The 23,692-nt window shown below is 46.2% G+C and overlaps 1 protein-coding gene across 2 annotated transcripts; it reads left to right on the top strand.

Annotated features, from left to right (window-relative positions):
• The first annotated feature begins 20,974 nt into the window (after nucleotides 1–20,974).
• LOC112825321 (serine/threonine-protein kinase MARK2-like) lies at nucleotides 20,975–22,639 on the top strand. Of its 2 annotated transcripts, none has more exons than XM_073899083.1 (2): nucleotides 20,975–21,395; nucleotides 22,428–22,639. In XM_073899083.1, exons 1-2 carry the CDS (start codon nucleotides 21,036–21,038, stop codon nucleotides 22,434–22,436), a joined length of 369 nt encoding a protein of 122 aa, XP_073755184.1. In that variant the 5' UTR covers nucleotides 20,975–21,035; the 3' UTR covers nucleotides 22,437–22,639. The 2 variants fall into 2 exon arrangements, with proteins under 2 accessions (XP_073755184.1, XP_073755183.1); XM_073899082.1 differs by lacking the exon at nucleotides 22,428–22,639 and adding an exon at nucleotides 22,098–22,349.
• The last annotated feature ends 1,053 nt before the right edge of the window (nucleotides 22,640–23,692 follow it).

Consider the following 23,692-nt stretch of genomic DNA (forward strand, 5'->3'; position numbering starts at 1 on the left):
AAACGCAGTCAGGGCTCCTGCCCAGATCATCCAGACTAATTAGTCCTTTCTGCTCTGAAGGCAGAGACCTCATTTTATGGCTACAAACCCAGGCAGGACAAAAATAAGGTACACATTCCAGAAACTTGTGTCACTCTTCCCAGAGCCGGGTAAATACAGTCGCTGCGCGGTGGCCTAAAATACTGTCACTCAAACACGCGGAGCCTTTTGTGGGTTTGCCCACATGAAACCCTCCCCTTTTACCTCATGTGCTCTCCAGGGGCCTGGAGTTCCTGACTTCCACCAGCCTCCTTCTCCCAAGCGAGGCTTCTGTACATTTCCTTCTAAATCCACATTTCTCCAGGGTAAAATTAGATCAGAGATCTGGGGCTGCTGGGAAGCTGCCTCGGGGGTGGGTGGCTGTGGACCGTTGATGGTAAGCGTAAGTTAAAGCAACGCTAATGAAGATGATGATGATGTGGGAAGGAGAAGCCCTCCCGCAGCTGCCTCCAGAACGGGTTATGTCTTTCTCTGGCCCCCGCTGATTGTCTTTCTGTTTTTCTAGTTGATTCTGGCTTCACGATTGTGTGTACGTTCAAACCAAGATCGCAGTTTTCCCACCTGGATAAGCCCTGGCCCTCCTGCTGCTGTGCCTGATAAGTGATTCCTTGTCCTTGGCCCCCACGCCCTCATGCTCGCTCTGCCCAGCACAGGCTCCTGGGTGGCCATCAGATTGTGATTTGTCGCTGGGTCTCCTGCCCCACGGGAGAGCACTCCCTGCCTCAGAGCCACTGGACATAGTCATCCTCTGCATTTCACATAGTTGCACACAATAAATATTCCCTGAATCAGAGCTGTGAGTTGGTGCTTTAAACAAAAGCTAAGGCTAATACACATGTGCTGTCCTGTAAAAATCCTGTCGCTGGCAAGGAAATTCAGTGAACGCTCCCTTCAGGTGGGCTTGAAGCTGTGCGTGTGTGTTCGTGTGGGAGCGGGCTGTGACCACTAAGCAAGACACAGGGTCCCACCCCTCCCTTGGCCCTGAGAAAGCCTAACCAAGAGCCAAGATTTCAGGTGGCATTTGGCCTAGATGACACTTTTCCTTGGGGTCACCAGCCTCAGACCAGGGGAATCAGATGTCAGGTGGTCACCCACTCCCTACCCCCACTCCTGGGAGAATTTGACCTAAAACCTAATCAATGCCCTGGCTTTGTGGGAGCTGGGCCCTCCCTGTGATTTCTCTGGGGTTTTCTCCTTAGTCCCCTTCCCACATGACCTACCTCCAGGTCGGGCCATCCTTCACCATTTTCCATCAGGAAATCTCCACACACTCAAGTATTTCGTGAGTTGAAGAGACATTGAAGTTTTCGGGGTCTCAGGAGGGGTCACATTGCAGCCCACGTGTGGCCTCCTGTCAGCTCTCTGGCTCCACCCTCCTGCCCCCAAAACAAGTTATTTGTCACTAAGTGGTTCACCTTGCACTTGGGCTGCCTTGAGATCTAACCTGCTAGTCTGAGATCTATATTTTAAAATAAGTTCAACTTTTCCAACTAAGGAAATTTCCAGGGGAAAAATTCTTCCTTTGAATTAAAAGTGACAGCGTAGGAAGGGTTAGCAAGGTTTTGGAAGTAGGAAAGTATTACATTCTCCTGCCACCAAGAACAATTTGGTGAAGTTATTGTGAGCCTCAGTTTTCCCATCTGTAAAATGGGGACAATGATATCATTCTTCCTAGGTCATTCAAGATTCATGGCACATAATCGTTCCTCAGCAATGGTTGTTCCTTTCCCCCTTTTCTGGTTAATAAAAATACCACTATGTGAGCAAGAAAACCTGGGGTTTAGTCCCTGTGCTGTCATTAACAGCTGTGTGACCTTGGTGAAACCATTTTACGCACCTGTGCATCGGGTTTCTCTTCTGGACGCGAGAGGTGCAGATGGACTGGTCTCTGGACTGGACTTTATTTTACTCTTAAATTTTTGAAAAGAATTGTTTCCTTCCTGGGCATTTCAGTTTTAGGATTGAAAAGGAGTCTGCAGAGAGAGAAGGGCATCAGCTTTTCAGGGATGGATTTGGGGCTTGGGGGTGGGGCTGAGGTCTCTGTCGCTGTCCTGCTGGGATCTGCTAGAGTCGCTCAGCATTTTAGGAGTCAACCCCTCCACCGTGGAACAGCAAAGAGGTGAGGCTGGAGCAGTGCTGGGGGTTCTGATGCTGGAGATGGGGGGATTAGACCAAGGAGAGTGTTGAAAGGAAATCAGGAGAGAAAGTTAGGCAGGTGTTCTCCAATGGCCAAGTTACTCTTAGAATCTCCAAGTGGTGCAGCTAGACATGATCACTGGAGACCTGGTCTAATGCTCCCTCGTCACAGATGTGGAAATGGCAGTTCCAAGGGTCTAAAGGATTCACCTAGTCCTTCCTCCCACTTCTCTTTCAGTTGGCTGTGACACCAAGAAGGGAGCCTTTAGTGTATGTTTCGGCCCCAACAAATGGCAGGACTCACTTTCTTTAAAAAACTTTCTTGAGGGGCACCGTTAGTCTCATGAAGTTTTAATGGAGGACTGTTTCTATTTCCCAGTGCTGTCAGTTGCCATGAGTACAAACTTTCATTTTTAATGTGTCATGATTCACAGCAGTGCTTGGTTTAAAAATGGGAGAACGTCTCTTCTGGCAAAAATCGTAAGACGGAACTAAATGGGAGTAGGAAACAATCATTTCTTAAAAATAAATAAAAAGAAATAAAAAGAAATATTGATTAGGCTTTCATTTACTTAAAAAGCGTAGCCCATCAGACCAATCGCCGCTGCGATTCAATTTCTCCACATTGTTCTGAATATTTTATTTTTATTTTTTTTAAAGATTTTATTTATTTACTTTACAGGGAGAGACACAGCGAGAGAGGGAACACGAGCAGGGGGAGTGGGAGAGGGAGAAGCAGGCTCCCCACTGAGCAGGGAGCCTGATGCGGGGCTCGATCCCAGGACCCTGGGATCATGACCTGAGCCGAAGGCAGACGCTTAATGACTGAGCCACCCAGGCGCCCCTGTTTTGAATATTTTAGACATTTCTCCCTCTTTCTGTTCTCTAGATAACCACCAGCTCTTCCAAAGCAATTAACTGTGTGTATGGGGAAGGAGCTAGAAAAATTGTGAGAAAAGCCCAAAAGGCAGCTGACAGTATGAGCCATGGAGTCTCCTTCTGCCTTTTCTTCTTTGGGAGATACTTTGATAAGAGAGACCCATCTCCTCTGTGCCCCCCTCCCTTCTCCCGCCCCACTCCCCTGTCCCACCCCCTACTCTCTGGTCTTTTCCACTCCCCAGGTGTGGGAATCCTCCTCCCCAAGCACTGAGCACAGACACAAGTGCACCACGGGGCCCCCGGCTATGGCCAATGACAGAGGCTGAGGGGTAGCGGCTTTCCAGGGACCCCCTAAAGACCACTGCGGAAACCCTGTGACGTCTACTCGGAAAGACTGTGAGAGCCAACATGAGTGCAATGGTAAACTCGCTACAAGCACTGTGATTAAAGCACAAAGCCCCGAGAGGATGGGACTATTGTTATTATTCCCGTTTAATAAGTGAGAAAGCTAAGGCACAGCGGTTAGGGAAGTTGGCCAAGGTCCCACAGCTAGTAAAAGGGAGGAGCCAAGAGAAGCCGGGCTGTGTGGCTCCAGGGTCCACGCTCTTTAACCATCACCCTGACTGCTCCAAGATAATACATCATCCAAAGTGCCTGGTGCCAATATGCCATGTATGGGCAAGGACAAGGAGGAAGCAGAACACCCATCTGCCGCAGGTGGGAGTGGGAGTCAGTTCATCCATGTTGGCAAACTATTTGGCTGTTTCTTACAAAGTTAAATGTACATATGTTACGGGACCCAGCAATTCCACTTGCAGCTCTATATCCAAGAGAGATGCGTGCACATAGCTGCCAAAAGACATATATGAGAATATCCACACATTCGTAGCACCAGTCACAACGGCCACGCAATGTTCCAAATGTGCACCGACAGATAATGGTAAATAAATTATGGTAGAGTCATCCAGTGAAGTACTGTACAGCGGCAAGAATGGACACACCAAACACAACAGTTAGGGTGAATGTCATTACCAGCATTGAGAGAGAAAGCAGCTTGACATCAAGAAGGATATATTGCATACATAAACTTCATGAAGACCTACACTTATGGTCTGCATACTTTTCTGCATGTATGTGTTACTTGACTACAAAATGAACTGTAAAAATAAAATGTCTAGTGTAGTGTCTGCCAACACAGAGGGCTGAGCAATGTGAGCCTCTTGCTTCTCTCCATTTTCTTTGCTTGCCTGCGGGTGTCTGGATGCCCCTGGCCTGTTCCTCTCATCCAGGCACTGGCCTTCCAAAGACATCACAGGGCCTGGGGTTAGGGGGTTGCTGGGAGGGGATGCCCAGAGTCTGAGACCTGAGAGGTCTATGTAGGAGATCTCCCGTCTGGATCAAGGGCAAGAGAACTTCCATTCCCGCCATGGGAGCTGCTCAGTAGGTCCCCGGGGGGGCGTACCCTCCCTGCTTCTGCAAGTGTCAGAGCTGGCTGTGGTGTGGTGGAAAGAGTTCCTAAGCCAGGAGAGCATGGTTCAAATTTAGGCTCGCTGGAAACTTGCTCTGCCACTCCGTAAGTCACTTGACACAACTGAGCCCCCAGCTTGCTCATCACAACTTTCTTAATGACCTAATATAGGTAGAGGTACAGTGTTTGCTCCCAACGTGATGTAAACAAGGGGCCTTGTTAATGACAATGTGGGGTTAGGGTAAAGAGAAGGAAGCCCAGCATGGTTCGAGTAGGGCACAGCCATGCAAAGAATCCAGCATTATCCATTTTCTCCTGTCTTCCAGTTTCATGCTGCCTCCACTTGCCTGATTAATGAAGGTGTAGGCTTAACTTCTGGTGCTGTATGCCATAGGTTCTCAATAGACAAGGTTGCAGCCCACAGAAGCTTCAAGATTTGGGCTTACTGCAATAGTGAATAATAATGAATACCACTTCCTAGGTTCACTGAGTCTAAAAGCAGTACCAGCCGGTTGGTTTTATCAACAGTAATGGCCCTTGCTTGTGTGAGCAGTCAGAGCTTTCCTATGGGAGGGATCTCAGAGAACGTGGATGTCGCTCCTGTTGCCGATTCCCTTCCAGAACACCCCGACAAGGTCTTGTCCTGCCCCTGTTTGAAAATCTCCAGTGCCCGTGAACTTGCTGATTTTCTCATACTGCCTTCCACAGAGAGATCCTGGAAAGAGATCTTGACCTCATCACTGGAGTAAGGTTCATAGATATGAGGCTGTGCCATGATGTTCAAAGGAAGAGGCACTGGGAGGGAAGGATCTGAAAAGAACAGAGTGTGCAGCTCACCCCTGGTGGAAAAGGGCCTCACTTTCAGCAATGAGTGGTACAGGTTAATATTCTGTGTATAGAGGCTTCCCACTTTTGTTTTACTTTTGCAAATAGGATTAGAAAAGTACAGATCCTGGTAACAGGATGGACACTTGCTATAGAGATATTGACTCCCTGGCCTGAGGACAAATGCCCCCCAACACTGAGAGACCTTGGCCAGCTTCTTAACCTCCCAGCTTCATTTTGCCTATTCTGTAAAATGAGGTTAATAATAATACCAGCCTCATAAGTTAGCTGGGAGAATTAACCAAGATAAGGCACTTGGCTCAGTATCTGGCACATAGTCAGCACTCGATAAATGCTATCTATTATTTTAACCAAAGGTTTTTGATAGCAGGTCTGACTCACATCTCCAGAGCTCAACCTTCTAGAAATACCACAAGGGTACTTGTTGTTGACACAAACCTAACTGCCTACGTGAGCCAACTTGTGGGATTCTAGATCACAAGTAATTATATTTCTAGTATTTTCTTTAGGTGCCTGCATACTCAGAGGCAAAGTGCACAAGTGGTCAGTGTTCGCAGACCCCTTTGGGGGTGTGGCTGCCCCTTGGACATTGACTGCACCTGCGGGCACACTGATTCCCTCTGGGCTGAGTCACACTCCCCCAGCTGCTCCATCTCGCCTGCAGCATGAGCATGATGCCGGGCTCTGGCCACACTTAAGAGAGTGGGAGGCTCCAGAGCCTGCCTCACTGTGCCCAGGACACAGAGCCCTCTGGCCGTGGATAGTAATGGCTTCTGGAACTAAGACCTGATGATATGAACAGCAAAGTCCTGAAATCCCGTTTTCGGTCATGCTTCAGATTGCTCCCACTGTTTCCCCCTTCCTTCCTGATAGTTCCTGTGTATGTTATTTCCCCCCCTGAGAATCACTGACAGATAATCCAAAAATTAAAAGACACTTCGCCCGGCTCTGGGAATTCTTTTCTCCAACACAGTACTGTGAACCTCTATCCTATGACTGGTCACTGTCAGCCCTGTGGGCAAGTCACTGTTACTCAACACGGCCACAAGCATCTATCGAAGTCCACCTGTTCGCCAAACATTGTGACTGGACACAAGGGTAAAAGGGCGGGCCGCATCTAGGCCCAGCCCACGGAGCTGGGTCTTGGGGACACCGAGACAGCTGCTCAAACAAATGACCATAGTGCAGAGGCGGGGCGGGGAGAGGGACAACTGTCAAGGCTGCAGGAGGAGGGGGGTGGGGCGACGGGTTAGGCCTGCCCCCTCCGTGTTGGCAAGGACCATGTCCCATCCCGTGTCTCTACCGCTTTGCCCTTGTCTCCTCCCTTTCAATCCCTGCTGTCCGGCTGGCTCCTCTGGTCGTCAGGTTTCATTTCTAATGTCACCTCTGCGGAGAGGTGCTCAGGTCTGTGTGACCTGCAGTAACGCCCTCATTCCAGCACTCTGGTACACTGGCACATTTTATTTCTCTTACAGCATGTGTCATTAGTTAAACATCTCTTTTATTTGTCCGCTTGAACTTGCCCTAGCATCCACCCCGTGAGCATTTGTCGAATGACCAGCAGAGCCTCTACACGAATGAATGAATGAACAACATGCTCATAGACGCTAAATTAAATCATTAGCTGAAATCACACAGATGATCTGGAAAGGTTAAAAAGAGTTAATGTGACAGGGGCACCTAGGTGGCTCAGTCGTTAAGCGTCTGCCTTCGGCTCGGGTCATGATCCTGGGGTCCTGGGATCAAGCCCCGCATCAGGCTCCCTGCTCGGCGGGAAGCCTGCTTCTCCCTCTCCCACTCCTCTGTCAAATAAATAAATCTTTAAAAAAAAAAAAAGAGTTAATGTGACAGATGTCATTACTGTCTTTAGCATATCAGAATTTTTTCACGAAAACCTTGCTCAGGGGTCTTCTATGATTACAGAATAAAGCAGACTAAATTAACATGAAAGGATTTTGTAACAAGGCCCTACAATTAGAAGCATACGTCTTAGTAAAGACTTAAGTTCTAGAGACTTTAGGAAAAAGTGACTATTAGTTTTGACGGTTTATCCCTTCACCTGTGTGAATGCAGGAGGTTCAACCAGATGGGGGGAGGTGATTAGAGGGTAGCCTGACAGCCGTGCGCCGAAGAATATTTCCATAGAGATGCATGTGTATATAACATATTTATATGTAAATGTGTACACACACACACACACACACACACACACACATACACGGAGGAATGGTAAAACTATGGGGAGACTGTTTAGCCAGTCCAGTTTGAGCTACACAGATACCTTGAGAGGTCATTTATCACCTCTGTCCTAGTTTTTAGGTATACCTGCAATGTATTCTGGAACATTCTTTAAACTAGCAAATAGTGAGTTCAATTAACTGGCAAAAGTGTCATGGACATTTGCACCATTATCGTTGATTTGGGCCGTGTTTTCACATTTCTGGAGACTTATTCATGCAGGAAAGATACACAGAGCCCCTGTTCAGTGCCAGACCCAGTGTGAGGACCAGGCATGTGGAGAGCTTGCACTAATCACGGAGACAGGTAAATCCAGGGTGGTGCTGCTCAAGTACACTCGGGGAGCTGAGGGGCTGTGGAAGGGGTTGTAGCTATGACTGGCGTTCTTAGAAGGCTTTCTGCAGGGTGGTTCCATCAGCTAGAACTTGACGGCTAACTCGGGGCTTGCTGGGCGTAGCGTAGGACCCCTCCTACGCTACAGGGTTCAGGGTGGGAGGAGGGCATGCCAGGCAGAAGGAACAGCACGTGCAAAGGCAGGAGAGGAAAGACAGCCTACAGAGTTGAAGATGCACAGAGATGGACAGGGCTTAGAGGTTTGGCTGTAGAAGCAGGCTGGGCCCCATTGGTGGGGACCTTGTATTTGAAGCAGGGCGTTTGAACAGTGTCCTGAAAGTTAAGGGGTGTCACTGAGAGATTGTTGCAGATTTGCGTCTTAGAAAGAAGCTTTTGGCAGCTGGGAAAACACCCAGCAGGGAAGAGATCTTCTGGGGAGTGAAGACCAAGTGGGGGGGCTACGAGAGAGGGTTAAAAGGGGGAGTCCTCTGCACATGGAAGGCAGATGGGATGTGAGCCAGAGGCTGAGAGGAAAGGAGAGGCAATGGAGGATGAGAGCCACTGTGCACCAGGCCCCATTCTGGGCTCCCAGGCTCCTCAGGGGACAGAGCAGACGGGTAGCTCCGCCTTGTGGCTCTGGCATCTAGTGGGAGGAGCCAGATAGAAATAAACAAGCAAGTCAGCAGGTAGTATAACCAGAGCTAAGTCCTCATGAGAAAAATAAAGATAGCAGTGCTGGCAAAGGGGCAAGAAATTTGAAATTTTAGACAGTGTGTCCTGTGAAAATTTTCAGGGTATGAGGAAGCCAGCCAGTGGCTCTCTGGAGGGAATGCATTCCAGGAGGAGCAAACAGCAATGCAAAGGCCCTGGGGTAGAGTTACCCACATGTTCCAGGAACTTCAAGGGGCCCATGTGCCTGAAAGGGCCAGGGAGGCAAATAGCAAGTGAAATGAGAGACCTGGGGGTGAAGTAAGGACCACAAGGATTTGTGAGGGACCTTATAGGCTGCTGTAAGGACTTTAGCTTTTCCTCTGAGTAAGATGGGAGTCAGTGGAGGGTTGTGAGCTGAGGGAGATGTGATCTGACTTCATTTTTATAGGCCAATTCTGGCTTATGGTTGAGGACAGACAGGAAGGGGCCAGGGCAGAAGCAGAGAGACCTGTTATAGCAGTGGGAATGGAGGGGGTGAAAGTGGTCAGATCCTGGATTTATTTTAAATGTCAAAGTACATTGCTGATAGATTAGATGTATCTCAGAGAAGTTAAGGTTGACTTTAAGAGTCTTGTCCTGAGCAGGAGGAAGATTGGAATTGCCAACTTCCAAAGTCAGAAGGTCAGAGCAGAGTCTGTTTCTGGGTGGGCATTAGGATCATTACGGGTTTCACGTGGGAGAAGTGACATTTGAGATGCCAGGTGGAGGTGTCCAATTAGCAACAAATTGTAAAGGTCTGGTCTCATCAGGCCTTCAGAGGGAGCTATGGGACAAGACAGGTAGGAAGGCCAAGCAGGCGGCACCCTCCAGGTGTCATGATAGGACCATCCTCCCATCTCTTTGGGTGTCTGAAATTCTGTCTTTAATGTCATGGTTCCAAATGGTGCTGCCCATCATAATAATTAAGGCTTTTTAAAGGTACAGATTCCTGGGTCTCCCTTCAAACAGGGATCTCTGAGGTGGAACCCAAACCTAAAATATTTTTCAGAACCCTCCTCAGGTGACTGTGATGGGCACCGCGGGATAAGATACTATAATGGTGGATGCGTGTTATTATGCCTTCGTCCAGACCCATGCAATACCAACAGTGAATCCTAATGTAAACTATAGGCTTTGCTCGACAAAGCAAAAACGAAACTAAGGGGCTGGAAGTTTATAGGGGAGGACAGAAAAAAGAACACAGCAATTTAATTCACTTTCAAGTGTTAATGACTTCTCAATGTCATTTGGTTGAAGTGTGCCTTGTATCAGGCACTCAACAGGTGCTAGAATGGGTGAGTGAACAGAATGGGGCAATCATTGCCCTCTTGGAGCTTCCATTCTGGAAAGCCTGTTTGAAAAGTATGGAGAAGAGAGGGAAAAAGTGCCTGAGAATTGTGCCTCAGGCTGATCTGTCTCTGCCTGAAGAGAGGCTCCCATGGTGGAGGCTGGGAGGGTAGCAAACCCAAAGCTAGGTGCCAGGATACAACCTCTCCTCCCCTCACCTTCTTGGACCTCAGTTGACTACGTACCACCTCTGCCCTAGGTAGCCACATTTCTTCCTGTACCCTTGCCAGGGGTCTCAACGCCCCAAGAATTGAAAACAGGGTCTCAGAGATAGCCATATGCCTATGTTCATAGCAGCATCACTCAAATAGCCAAAAAGTTGGAAGCATTCCAGTGTCCATCAGTGGATGAACGGATAAGAAAATGTGATATATTCATACAATGGAATATTATTCAGCCTTAAAAAGGAAGTTCTGACCCATGGTGCAACATGGATGAAGCTTGAAGATATCATATGAAATGAAATAAGTCCTCAAAGGACAAATACTGTATGATTCCTCTCATGTGAGGTTTTGAGAACCATCAAATGTATCGAGGCGGAAAACAGCATGATGGTTGCCAGGCCTTGGGGGAAGAGGAGGTTGGAGTTGCAGTTGTGCAAGATGAGGAGTGTTCTGGAGGTGGGTGGTGCTGATGGTGGCACAACAGTGTGAGTGTGCTTAATGTCACTTGAACTACGTTAAAAATGGTTAAGATGGTAAATTGTATGTTATGTGTATTTGACCATGACTGAGAAAAGGAGTTAGGCACTTTTACTGAGCAAGCGCAGAGCCCCTAGTTCAGGGAGGGTGGGTGGGGGCACCAAGGCGGGGGGGGCGCTCTCAGAAATGCAGTCACAGGGGCTGTGATGGAGCCGGGCCCCCCAGCCACCAGTGCAGGGCAGCTGTGGAAGGGAGGCCGCTGCCCGCTGTCCAGCCCCTTCTCCCAGCTCCACTGCGCTCTCCTCTGCTGCTTGCCTCCTCACCCCCCTGCTCTGCCTGGGACCCCTCAGGGCGCTGGGACCTCACGCCATCCCTCAGATGTTGATCACTGCCTCTTCTCTGTAGCCCCCACCCCGGCCCTGTTCCAGTTTTGAGGGACTCCAATGGCTCATGGTGGGGGCGGAGGAAGCATGTTGTCCATGTCTGACAGGCTCGTGGGCTGGTCCCCCTGACCCAATCAGCTTTGCCAAGTTAGCGGGCAGCCCCCTGGGCAGCCTGGTCAGCAGGGCTCTGCCCCCCCACCCCCCTTGGTAGAGGCTGTGGGTGCCAGGGATGGTAGGTCTCGGTGCTGGGACTCACCGGAACAACACTAACCTGAGGGGAAACCTCGAGCCTGACAGGTTCTATATTCATCCCAAAGTCAGCCATTCTCTCCCTCCCCTCCCTGTCCCCACGATCTTTCCATTATTTGTTTTTCTGCTGCTCATTCACTCCAGAAATAGTAAATTACATGCAAGGCAAGGTCTACCTTATTCATTTTTATATTCCTGCCTCACCAAGTGGTAGCATGCAAATGTTTATTAATAAACTAATTAATGGGGACATGAAAACATAGAAAGAGTGCAGCTTTGGAATCTGAAGACCCTATTTGAGTCATCCAAGGTCACTTTCTGTCTGTGTGACCTTTGAAAAAGCGGCTAATTTCTCTGGGCCTCAGCCTCAAATTCTGTAAAGTGCATGGGCTAGAACACATCAGTAGTCCAGAGAGTATTCTGCTGCCTCCCCCAGAAGGAGTTGAATGGATGTCTTTCCAGCCGAATTTCTCTGTCTTTAATATGCTAATGGGCCTTATGAACTTTCCAGAGAGAGAGATTAAAGTACAGAACCCTTTCCAAATTTTGCTTGTCCATGTGGTCCTTTAAACATGGAACATCCCACAGGGTTTGGACTGGGAAAGACGAGAGGCCTATTTGGGATGCACCTGACCTCTAAGGGCTGATTTAGCCTCAAAGAATTTCAGACTTCCTATGAGTCTGTTTGCGATGATTTGTTTACTCATCCAGAATAAATTGCTTTGGATTTTAGATTTTAAATTCTCTTAGCTACCTTTGGTCATTTCCTGTCTGTATCATACTCATAGTTGTCTAGGTTTCATTTCCCTCTGTGTGTTTCTTTGTGACCTGCGGTAATCAAGGCCATTGAGTCAGATTCTATGAAGTTTCTCCCCCTTATCTCAGGACCGTAGGGTACCTCCTGTTACCAAGAAAGATAAGGCACTGACATGGCACGCCCAGGCCGCTGACACACCATGTGCAGGCATCTGAGTGGGCAGCTGCTATCTAGGAAGGTCCCTGAGCTGTCATTTCACTGCCAGATCATTATCTCGGCCATGTGGTAAGTGGGAGGCACCATTGAACTTGTGGCTCTGTGGTAGGGAAGTCAAATGTCTTTTATACTCTGATTAATGGCCAGGTATTATAACTGACTGGGGAGCACTGTCATATCAAAATATGGGGTGCTCGGGGCTGCCAGAGGACCTGGGGAGTACTCTCCTGGGGGGGCGCTGTAACCAAGTACCATCGGTGCTTGAACATCATAGGGGTTAGGGGCACCAGCCCCCATGCAGTTGGAAATCCCATATAACCCTGAACTCCCCCCAAAACTCAACTACTAATAGCCTACTGTTGACAAAAAGCCTTACTGATAATGTAAATAGTCGACGAACACATATTTTGTGTGCTACATGCATTATATACTGTATTCTAACAGTAGGGAAGCTAGAGGAAAAAATGGTATGAGGAAAATCATAAGGAAGGGAAAATACATTACAGTACTGTACTGTATTTATTGAAAAAAATCCGCTTACCAGTGGACCCTTGCAGCTCAAACTCGTGTTGTGCAAGGGTCAAATGTATTGTAAACCGGGTGGTGTTAAACCATAGAAATGTATTGTCTTGTCAGCCTGGAGGCTGGAAGTCTGAAATCAAGGTATCCCAGGGCTGTGTTCCTACAAAACCTCTAGGGGAGGATGCTTCCTTGGCTCTTCCAGGTTCTTCCAGCTTTCTTGGCTTGTGGGAGTGTAACTCAGATCTCTGCCTCCAGTCCCACATGGCCCTCCTCCCCCTAGTCTGTGCCCAGGTGTTCCTCTCCTCACAAGAATGCCAGGCCTGCGGGATTAGGGGTCTACCCTGATGACTTCATTTAAACTTGATTACATCACCAATGACCCTGTTTCCAAATAAGATGACATTCAATGGTACCAAGGGTTAGGACTTCAACATATCTTTTGGGGGACATGATTCGAATCATAATACCCCTGATGTCAAGGAAAAGCATACTCAGGGACTAGCTACATGCAATATGTTGCACTTGGCCCTCTGAGCCCTGTCTGTGAACAAGGACTATCTAATCCCTTCTTTGGGGGCCTCTTCTTGGTTTTCAGAGAAGAGAGTTCAGGCGTCTGCAGCACGGAAGACAGAGCTGAGGCCGGGATGTCAAAGGTATTTGAGGCTCTCTTTACAGATAAGAATACATTCTCAAGTCACCATAATGCAGGGCTTAGGAGCAACTGGACTCATCTGAATCCTGCCTCCACTACTTGGTAGCAATGTGACTCTGAGCAAAGCTCTTGACCACTCTGAACTGTGGCTTCCTCACAGGCAGATGGGAAGGACACCAATTCCGTACCAGTGGTTCTCACCTGGGAGAGATTTTTGTCCCCCAGAAGATGTATGGTAATGTCTGCAGATATTTTTGACTGTCACAACTGAGGGGGTGCTCCTGGCATCTAGAGGGTAGAGCCCAGGGATGCTGCTTTGTATCCTACAAGGCCGAAGACAGCCCACACAACTAAGAATTATCAGGCCCCAAATGTTAACGGCACCAAGGTTGAGAAACTCTGCCCATCCTACGGGGTTGATAATTAGCTTTGGAAATGAGGAATGCAGGGAGCCCAGCACATCCCTGGCATTGAGTCAGCACAATAAATGGCAGTCGTACACATTGAAAAGTAGGGAGTTTGTGACAATTCCATAAAAACATTTGAACTCACTAGAATTTTCAGAGTATGAAAAGGAAAAAGATTCGCAAGCGCGATGTAGTCCCTGAATGATGAATGCTTGAGAAATATAAAAAAAGTAAAATATAATTGGCTCACATAGATGGTGAGGCATATAGAAGGGATAAAATATTAATGGAATACTTGTAATGTCACATGCTGGCCATTTTTACCCACATCGCCTCATTTAATCCTTTTAGCAACATTATGAAGTAAGAATCCTACCTCCCCCTCCCATTTTATAGGTGAAGCAACTGAAGCTCATGAGAGTTTAGTACCTTGTCCCTGGGTCTATCTGTAAGTGGTAGAGCTGATATTTGAGTCCTGCTCACTCTGTCACCAAGCCCATGACTCTCTGTTGCCCTTACCTGACTCATAGGGCATCATTACAACTGACAAAGGTATTAGTTTTAACCCAATGGTTGGATGCTGAGGAATGCAGCCAGGGAGATCTGTAGGAGAATCAGGAATGTAGCCCATGTGCCTCAGGTATTTCCTCAGGATCTCTACCGTTCTGAGATCTCCTCTCCTCCTCCCTGCATCTGAGGCCAGGCCTCCAGATCCTCACAGCTGGACATGGGCCTGCCCTCCAGGAACAGGGCAAAGCGCTAAAAAGTGAACCCATTTACTTTCCCTCCTCTAGCTTCCCACAACAAGTTTTACTCCCTCAAGGTAACAGAGTCCCGGGGTGCTACAAAGAGGAGAGCCTGTAATTTAACCAGAGATGTGATGACAGCCGGACAGAAGCCAGGAGCGGAAAAATCAAAGTGCACTTTGGTAAGGTTCTTGAATATACATGAAGTGACACAAGATCACATGAATGTAGTCATAAGGATGTATGCTGTAAGCCCAAAACAACCACTAAAATAACAATACAAAGACTTATAGCAAGTAACTCATAAAAGAAAGAAAATGAAATCACAACAGTAATCAGTTCACCAAAGAAGACATACAAATGGCCAGTGAGCTCTTGAAAAGATGTTCCCCATCATTTGTCATCAGGGAAATACAATCAAAACCACAATGAGGTAAGAACTTCACACCCACCGGGATGGCTGTAGGCAAAAAGGCAAATGCTAACAAACGTTGGAGAGAATGTGGTAAATTAAAAACCCTGATGCACTGCTAGCAGAAATGTAAACTGGGGCAGCCACTTTGGGACAGTCTGGCAGGACTCAGATTGTTAGACATGGAGTTATCATGTCACCCAGCAATGCCACGCCTAGGTTTATGCTCGGGAGAACTGAAAAATATGTGTACACCAAACATGAATGTTCGCGGCAATATTATTCATAACCAAAAGGTAGAAACAACCCAAATGTCCATCAATGGATGAATGGATAAACAAAAAATGTGGCATGTCCATACAGTGGAACTCATCCGTGGAAATGCATGAAGTACTAATACACGCTACAACATGAGTGAATCTTGAAAACACTATGCTAAGTGAAAGAAGCCAGTCACAAAAGGCCATACTTTGTGACTCCATTTCTATGAATTATCTAGAACAGGCAAATCTATAGAGACAGGAAGTAGCTTAGTGACTGTCTAGGGCTGGGGAAAGGGTCGGAGTGGGAGGATTTGGGGGTGATAGCTGAAAGGTGTGATGTTTCTTTTTGGGGTGATCAAAATGTTCCGTAACTGTTACGCACTTTTGTGTATACACTAGAAATCATTGAATTGTACACTTTTGAGGAGTGAAGTGTATGGTATATAAATTATATCTCAAAAAACTATTACAAAAAAGTAATCAGTTCAAAAGTAGGCAGAAAAAGAGGAAAAGGGGAAAAAGGAATAAATAGAACAAACAGAAAACAAACAGTAAGATGGTCAATTTATTTTTTTTAATTTAATTTTATTATGTTATGTTAGTCCCATACGTTACATCATTAGTTTTTGATGTAGTGTTCCATGATTCATTATTTGTGCATAACACCCAGTGCTCCATGCAGTATGTGCCCTCTTTAATACCCATCACCAGGCTAACCCATCCCCCCACCCCCCTCGCCTCTAGAACCCTCAGTTTGTTTTTCAGGGTCCATTGTCTCTCATGGTTCGTCTCCCCCTCCGATTTACCCCCCTTCATTTTTCCCTTCCTGCTATCTTCTTCTTCTTTTTTTTTTTTTTTAACATATAATGTATTATTTGTTTCAGAGGTACAGGTCTGTGATTCATCAGTCTTACACAATTCACAGCGCTCACCATAACACATACCCTCCTCAATGTCCATCACACAGCCACCCCACCCCTCCCACCCCCCTCCACTCCAGCAACCCTCAGTTTGTTTCCTGAGATTAAGAGTCTCTCATGGTTTGTCTCCCCCTCTGGTTTCATCGGATGGTCAATTTAAACCTGATCATATCGGGACCCCTGGCTGGCTCAATCCATAGAACACGTGCATCATGATCTTGGGGTCGTGGATTCCAGCTCCACTTTGGGTGTAGAACTTATTTTAAAAAAACTAATATCAATAATCACATTAAATTTAAGAGTTCTAAATGTTTCAATTTGAAGGCAGAGATTGAGAGATTGGGTAAAAAAAGCAAGAAGCAACTATAGGCTATCTATACAAGAAACCCACTTTAAGTAGAAAGACAAATAGGTTAAAAGTAGAATGATGGAAAAGGATGTACCATGGTGACACTAATATACAAAAAGCTGGGGCAGATATATTAATATCAGACAAAGTAGATTTCAGGGCAGAGAATTACCAAGGACAAAGGAGGTTACTTCATAATGATAAAATGGTTAATTCATCAGGAGGATATAACAATCTTAAATATTTATGGGCCTGATAACAGCTTCAAACTACACGAAGCAAAAACTGATAGAACTCCAAGGAGAAATGGAAAAATCCTCAATTATGTCAGATATTTTAATTTAGCCACTTGTCATACAATAACTGAGAAGGACATTTGGAGATTGTCTAATCCAGTCCACTCACCTTACTGATAAGGAAAATGGAACCCAGAGAAGTCAATCGAGTTATCCAAGGTCCCAGAGTTCATTAGTGCCAGAGCCTGGCCGTTCACCCAGGGCTATTCAGTCTTGTGAGGGTCCCTGCAGCATACAGACTCCCAAATTCAGCCTAATGTGGTGGTGAGAGACCTACAACCATGAATAGGAGGAATCACACTAGGTAACCAGTCATGGCTACTGATGTTTCAAGAGACTACCGATTAATTCCTTTTCACAGATACTGATTAAGGCCTAGGCACCGTTAGAGGTGCTTGGGATACAGCCGTGGAGTCAAATTCCCTTTCCTCAAGGAGCTTATATTTTAGTGAGGAAGAGACAGACAATAAACAAATATTGTTTAAGTGATAAGTGCTTCTAAGACAAAGAAAGCGGGGTAAGAGGGAAAGAGCTTTAGGAAATTGTGCCCACCTAATATTTCTCCCAGAAATGCTAGTTCTGTGAGATGTTTACATAAAAAGGCAAGTAAGTGCTGCCTGTACTCTTTCCTTCCAGAGATTCCCTATACATGTTAGTAAATTGAAGGCCCTGAGAAGTCCTGCAGTGATGAGACTCATTTCAATTTCTTTAATCTAGCAATTTCCAACTATGGAACATACTTTGAAGAATGTCCATGGTACCTCTTGGGCTCTCTGTATAATGTTTTCCCTATGTACTTTCTGGAAGCCTAATTTCCAACTTTTTGTGTCTCTACCTTATTCCTCAAAAAAGATTGTAGTTTCTTCCAGATCAATCCACAAATGAGGCCCTTATAGCCATCAGAGAGGCAGCATGATGTTGGGAAAGGAGCCCTACTCTGGGTTCCTAGGGGGTAATTCCCAGCAAGCTTCTTGGCCTTTCAAGGCCTCAAAGATAAAATGAAGATCTAGATTCTGTGCTCTCAGATTCCCTCCAGCTCTAAAATTCCATAATTTTTTGGACTGAGATGTTAGGACTGTGGTTGGCCCTGGTTATTCGTGTTCCAGACGTTGATCCTGCTGCTCTGGCGTGGAGAAAAGGTTTAGTCTCATTTATGCTCAGACTTAACATCAGTTGGAAGCACTGTCTCTAAGCTGAGCCCTGGAGTCATCTGGAGGCTTAACAAACACCCTTACTTAGATCCCATGCTCAGAGTTTCTGATGGAATTGGTCTGGGGAAGGGCCTGGGCATTGGGATTTTGACAACTACCCTGGGATTCCTAGGTGCTGTGAGGTTAGGAATCATTGCCTTTAAAACACAGCCTTCACTGGGCAGCCTTTCCTGTATACCTCCATGGTCTATTACCAACTCTGAGTACCATCTGGGCATGGGAATGTATGACTATATGAACAGTTGTATCTTTTGCTATAAATACAAGATAGCCACAAAACAAAACCCCCCAAAATGGAAAGCAATATAATTGAATTCTAGCTAGATCCTGGTGCCTGCCAAAATTCTGAGCCTGAGGTCAGCATTTTCTTTATGGAATGAGATGAATAAATGTGAGAACATATTCTGGTCATGGTGGCCCCAAGCTGAGAGTTTCTCCCCAACACAACCGCAGTGATGGTCAGAGAAATGAAAAGGGAGAGATTCCTCTCTGAGGGGTTCAATATATTTAATGATGTGTCTGGGACCTCCTCAATTCCTGTTCCTCACCACCACTGGATCACACTTTGGGAGATGCTCTTTAAGGCCTTTGAGGTTATTTCTTAAGGAAATTATTACTGGAAGTGGGGCTATGAGGGGGACCAACTTACCAGGACTTGCTTTTCCAATATTTAGGAGAAATATGCCCCTCCCCCCAAAAAAAGCGTCAGAAAGAGAAGGCAAGGTGAGAACCAGGAAAGTGCGTAGTGAGGTTGAACCTGGCAGGGGGTCAACAGGGGCGACCAGCTGTAGCCAGGTGAGCCTGAAAAGGAGGAGGAGCAGGTGAGGTCTCCTTGCTGCCTGTGTGCATGAGAGCATTTTCCCCTAGTTCCAGCCAGCCGTGCTCCCTCCTCCTGGCCTAGGGCCTGTCTGAAGGAGCCTCCACCCCATCCCCAGAAGTATAGGGTCCAAGGGCATGTTTTATCCTAAGATAGGAATAGTTGCCTCATTGCCTGTTCTGACTTTGGAGTATTCTGTGCTAAGGAGAAGGCTCCTAATTAGGCATTCAGAAACCCAAGTAATAGGCTCTACCAGGAAGAAGGTTTTTATCAACCCTCAAATTTAATAAACAAGAAAGAATAAACTGTTCTGTGAAAAAGGGAAGTCTGAAACAAGCTGGAAATGTTGCTTTCAAGGGGAAACGAATGAAGCAAATGCGAGCAAGAGTTCCCAAATGTGATGATGATAATCACGTCCTTGAAAGATTAATGAATATTACTTTCCGTAATAGCAGTAATTCTGGATGGGGGAAAAGGGGAGGGCAACACAGTGCTTCTGATGGTAAACGTCCTCCGTTGCGGTACTGTTAATGAAGTCACCTCGTTCTGTTGGGACTTTGCTATAATAACCTCCAGCCAAATGCTCCATAAGAAATAAAATGCCAGTTGGATAGGCCTTTGCCATGTTCGGGAAATGACAAAAGCCTTCACTTGTCAGCCATGTAATGAAACAATGTCTCAGCCGGTAGACTATGAGCGTTAAAGGAGAAATTTGATGCAAAGAAATGCAAAATGGTGCTGCCAAAGTCTCATTTCTGCCTTTCAAGCCACTTCTCTGGGAGAAGGCCAAGTCCAGTGAAGGAAGGAGATGGAGCACTTCTGAATTCCCTGGAAGTTGTGAATGGAGGTGTCTGTTTTTAACTGGTATTGAGCTCTATTGTGGGGGCTGATGCTAAGCCATTTAGTAAAACCAAAGCGGATGCAGGTTTGCATGTGAAATTGATTAGAAACTGTCTCCTCTAGTATCTATGTATCTCACCGGAAGAAATAAGCTCCAGCAGTCAGTGACCTGGTGGCAAATCGACTGAGCATATCTGCAAACAGACAAATGGAACCTCAACAGGCAAACGTTTTTTTTTCACAATCTTTTTTATTTAGTTTACTGTCATGGAAATGTTTGTATTAATTCTCTCTAAAAACGTCATTTTGAAAAAAAAAAAAAGCTTACACAACAGACCATCTGAATAGGCCCCTATCAAAGAAGAATCAGTCTCCATTACCTTCCAAAGCAAGAGCACCAGCCCCAGATGGAATCATGGATGCGTTCTACCAAATATTGAAGGAAGAAATGATATCAATTTTCTACAATTTCTTCCAGAAGATAGAAGTGGAAAGAATACTCCTTTAACTGCTTCTGTGAGAGCAGCTTTACCCTAATACCAAGACCAGACAAAAAAATTACATGCAAAAGAATATTTCTGTAGAGTTTTGTAATGTCAGTTAAGTGGTATTATTTTGAGACCAATCAAATCGGAGTTTAAATTAAAAAAAAGAATTGACTATTTTAAGTGTAGACATTGAGTTTTTTAAAAACTGAAAATTTTTTATAGCTTTTCAAACCAGAAGTGAAAAAGCCACTGAAGCATCCTACAGGTTTTAGTATCTAATAAGACAAATATCTATTGCTATAATCCACATAAATAAAAGTGGCTTTTTTTTTTTAATAGTAGAGAGTTCTTGAGATAAAAAAGTTAGAAAGCCACTGTGGAGTATCTTTGGCTGTGGTAGGTCCATTTCTTGCTGTGACTTCATAAGGAGCTACTGTTAACGGAATTCTAAGCACCTATATAAGTCCCTGGCTCAGTCTAGATTTTTGGTCCTTCTAGTTCAGGAAGCTGGCTTTTGGTCACCTGAGGGACTTTCACCAAAGTTAAGTATTTTCCTCTTTGTTTGGCTTTTTGTCTATTTTGCTTACTTTAAAAAATTTTTTCCCCTCTTTTTTTAATCTTTCTTATTTTTTCTTTATTCCCTTCTTTACAATTTTTTAATTTAAAGTTTTTCTGCTACATTCCCCTTTTATTTTTTCCTGTTTTCTTAACCTTTTACTTTTCTCATTTTTCTTTATTGTCTTTTTCATTTTTTAATTTCATTTATTTTCCTAACTTTTTTCTTTATTCTTTTCCATTTTTTCTCATTTTTTAAATCTCTTTTCTTTTTCTAATTTTTTTCTTTATTGTGAGAATGAGTACTGCACAGAATATACAATATTCCCTTCTACATGTCCATGGAGTATGAAAACCTCAAGAAATTCTTCGTCCTCAATCCCATCAAGGGAGGTACTTTAGAGGAGATTATGAAGCTTTTGTGGACAGACATGGACCACGGGAAGGAACTAATGCCTTACATAGAGCCACTCCCTAACCACAAGGAGCCTGGGCAGACTGTGTTGATGGTGTCCATGGGCTACACGCGGGAAAGGATCCAGGACTCAGAGATGGGCCAGAAGAATGATGAAGTGATAGTAATCTATGTGCTTCTGCCCTATAAGAGATCTGAGCTGGTGGGCTACGCCATCACCCTGAAGGCCCAGGCTTTGGCTGATCCCACTAACAGCTGCCCTTTATACTCATCCTGCAAGGTACGGCATCACGTCTCTGCCAACCCAAAGCAGTGGAATTTTAATGAGCCTGCCACTTCCTCCTTTACTTCCTACTCTGAGAATAGTCAGAGCTGCAAGACAGAAAAATCAGTGGCTTGAGGAGGACCAGGAGTTAGGACTGAAGGCTAGCAGCTCAGCCAAAGCATCTGCTAGTCTCCTACCTGGCCTAGAGAGGAAGACCACCCCAGCACAGCCCCTAGTGTGGCCCTGTAGCCTCCCCAGCACCCACACACCAGAAGCAGTGATGGAGTCCCAGATGGAATCAGCTTCCCCCCGGTTGTATCCTCCAAACGAAACACCTTCCACATTGGCAGTTGAGATAGATGCCTGACCACCAGAATTTGTCTGACGGTGTGACCCCATCCTCTCCCTCTGGCTACAGCCGGGGCCGGCAGGAGGTCATTGGGAAGGGAAAGGTCCTTCACCTTCATCTGCACCTGTGTTTGAGGTCAGCCAGAAAGAACTGGCATGAAGCCACACGTGGAGAAGACCAAACCTCAGGTAGCCAAAGCAGTGATAGAAACAAGAAAGCATGTCAGGAGGGCAGGCATGCTCCCTCTACTTTACGTGGAGCATGAAGATCATGAGCTCCATGGAGCCCATCAAGATAGTGTGAGGGATGGTCCAGGTGCTGGACGCAAACAGCTCAGAGGTGCCTGACTGTCCAGCCTTCGTTCACAGGGTTCAGACGAGAGGATGCCTGGCACCTCCATAGCCTTCAAAAGCAGTCTCTGAGATAACGGCTGTGCATAGAGGATGCCATGGGGCCACCCGAGGGACAAGAGGAGGGGCCCCAGGCCTCACTGCAGGCTGGTCCCTCTGCCCCACCTGGGGGAACGCCAAAGATGGGACGGGGGCACTCACGGACTTCTCTTCCCTGCTCTTCTCCAGCTTGTCTTCCATGGCTGTGGGGGAGGGGAAACGGAGCTATAGGAAAAAACACAACAAAAATGCTTATTTATTGTGTTTAAATACAATAGTTTAAAAAATCACCTTGCTTTATTGCTACAGCTGTCATAAGACACTCATCTACCACTTCAAAAGAGAGCAGCCTAAATGCTTTGAAATTCTCTTGTGATCCGGCCATGATCATATAGTGGTTAGTACTCTGCGTTGTGAAATTCTCTTGTGATCCAACTAAAAAAAGCCTTCAAACCACTTTCCTTGAGGGAAATCGAAGCCTGGTGAGACCACTCTAAGAATGGGACAGATGTCAACGAATTGTAAAGGGGACTACATTTGGAGCTATGACATTGGCTTTTCTTGCTGGAAAAACAAGGCCTGAGGATCACATCTATATGATTAATATTGCTTGGAGGCAACCTTTGCAGTATTTATAAGCCTATAACAGTGTATTCTGTCTCATAGTCGTGTAGGTTGGCTGGGCTCAGCTAAGTAGTTTTCTCTGCTCCTTGTGGTCTCTCCTGGGCTTGCTCCTGTGCGTTCCTCTAGCTGGTGGCTGGGCAAGGCTGGAAGGTCCTAGAAGGTCTCTCTCACCCATGTGAGGCCTTAGTGCTGATTGTGGGCTGGGGTGCCCCTTCCCACAACAGGAGAGCCAGAACTTCCCTATAGCATGGCAGTTAGAGTCTAAGAGGAAACATTCAAGGGGAACAAGATCCAATGGGCAAATGCTTATCAAATCCTTGCTTGCCTCTTGGTAATGTCCCAGTGGTCATAGCAAGTTACATGGCCAAGCCCAGAGTCAACATGGGAACGGATCACACAGGGATAGGAGTTCTGGGAAACATGGCTGGGGGCCACCCATGTCACACTCTTCCATACCCTGCTGTATAGCAGAGCAACAGACTCATTTAGAGAACCCAGTGAGAATGCTCCTAATGGTGAGGTTCATGGCTGAGGGTCTGCACACAGAGCAGCAGAAGAAATTTGAAGGCTGAAGGTGTAGCCATTGCCACTGTCCATGGGGTCCATCTGTGGTCATTCTGGGCCATCAAAAGCCATGACTCTCAGGGGGGCAGGGTCTGATTTAGAAAGTTCAAGAATCCTGCCAATGCCTTGTGTTTCATCAGTTTGGGAGCACAGAAGCCTGCTGTGGTGGAGAGTGACAAACCTACTGTTGAGGTCACACTTCAGATATTCAGGACGGAATCTAGTTCTGTCATTGCACAAGTGTTGGTGTCATTGTGTCAGTGGCCTGGCTAAACCCCTTGTTGACTAGGAAAATGGGGCCTCTCTGCAAGGACTGAGGTTTTGGGGGTTGGGCATCTTTCCTTATTCATCTGTCAGTTGTCATCCTTACCTCCCAAGGAAGTCCC

The sequence above is a fragment of the Callorhinus ursinus genome, unplaced genomic scaffold, assembly GCF_003265705.2.
Source record: "Callorhinus ursinus isolate GAN/ISIS: 27379988/994484 unplaced genomic scaffold, GSC_fseal_2.0 scaffold12, whole genome shotgun sequence".
Taxonomy (NCBI): Eukaryota; Metazoa; Chordata; class Mammalia; order Carnivora; family Otariidae; genus Callorhinus; species Callorhinus ursinus.

Coding starts and splice junctions, on each gene's coding strand:
- LOC112825321 (XM_073899082.1), top strand. CDS start 21,036: ATGTCCATGGAGTATGAAAACCTCAAGAAATTCTTCGTCCTCAATCCC. Junction 21,396..22,097: donor CTTTATACTCATCCTGCAAG/GTACGGCATCAC, acceptor CTTCGTTCACAG/GGTTCAGACGAGAGGATGCC.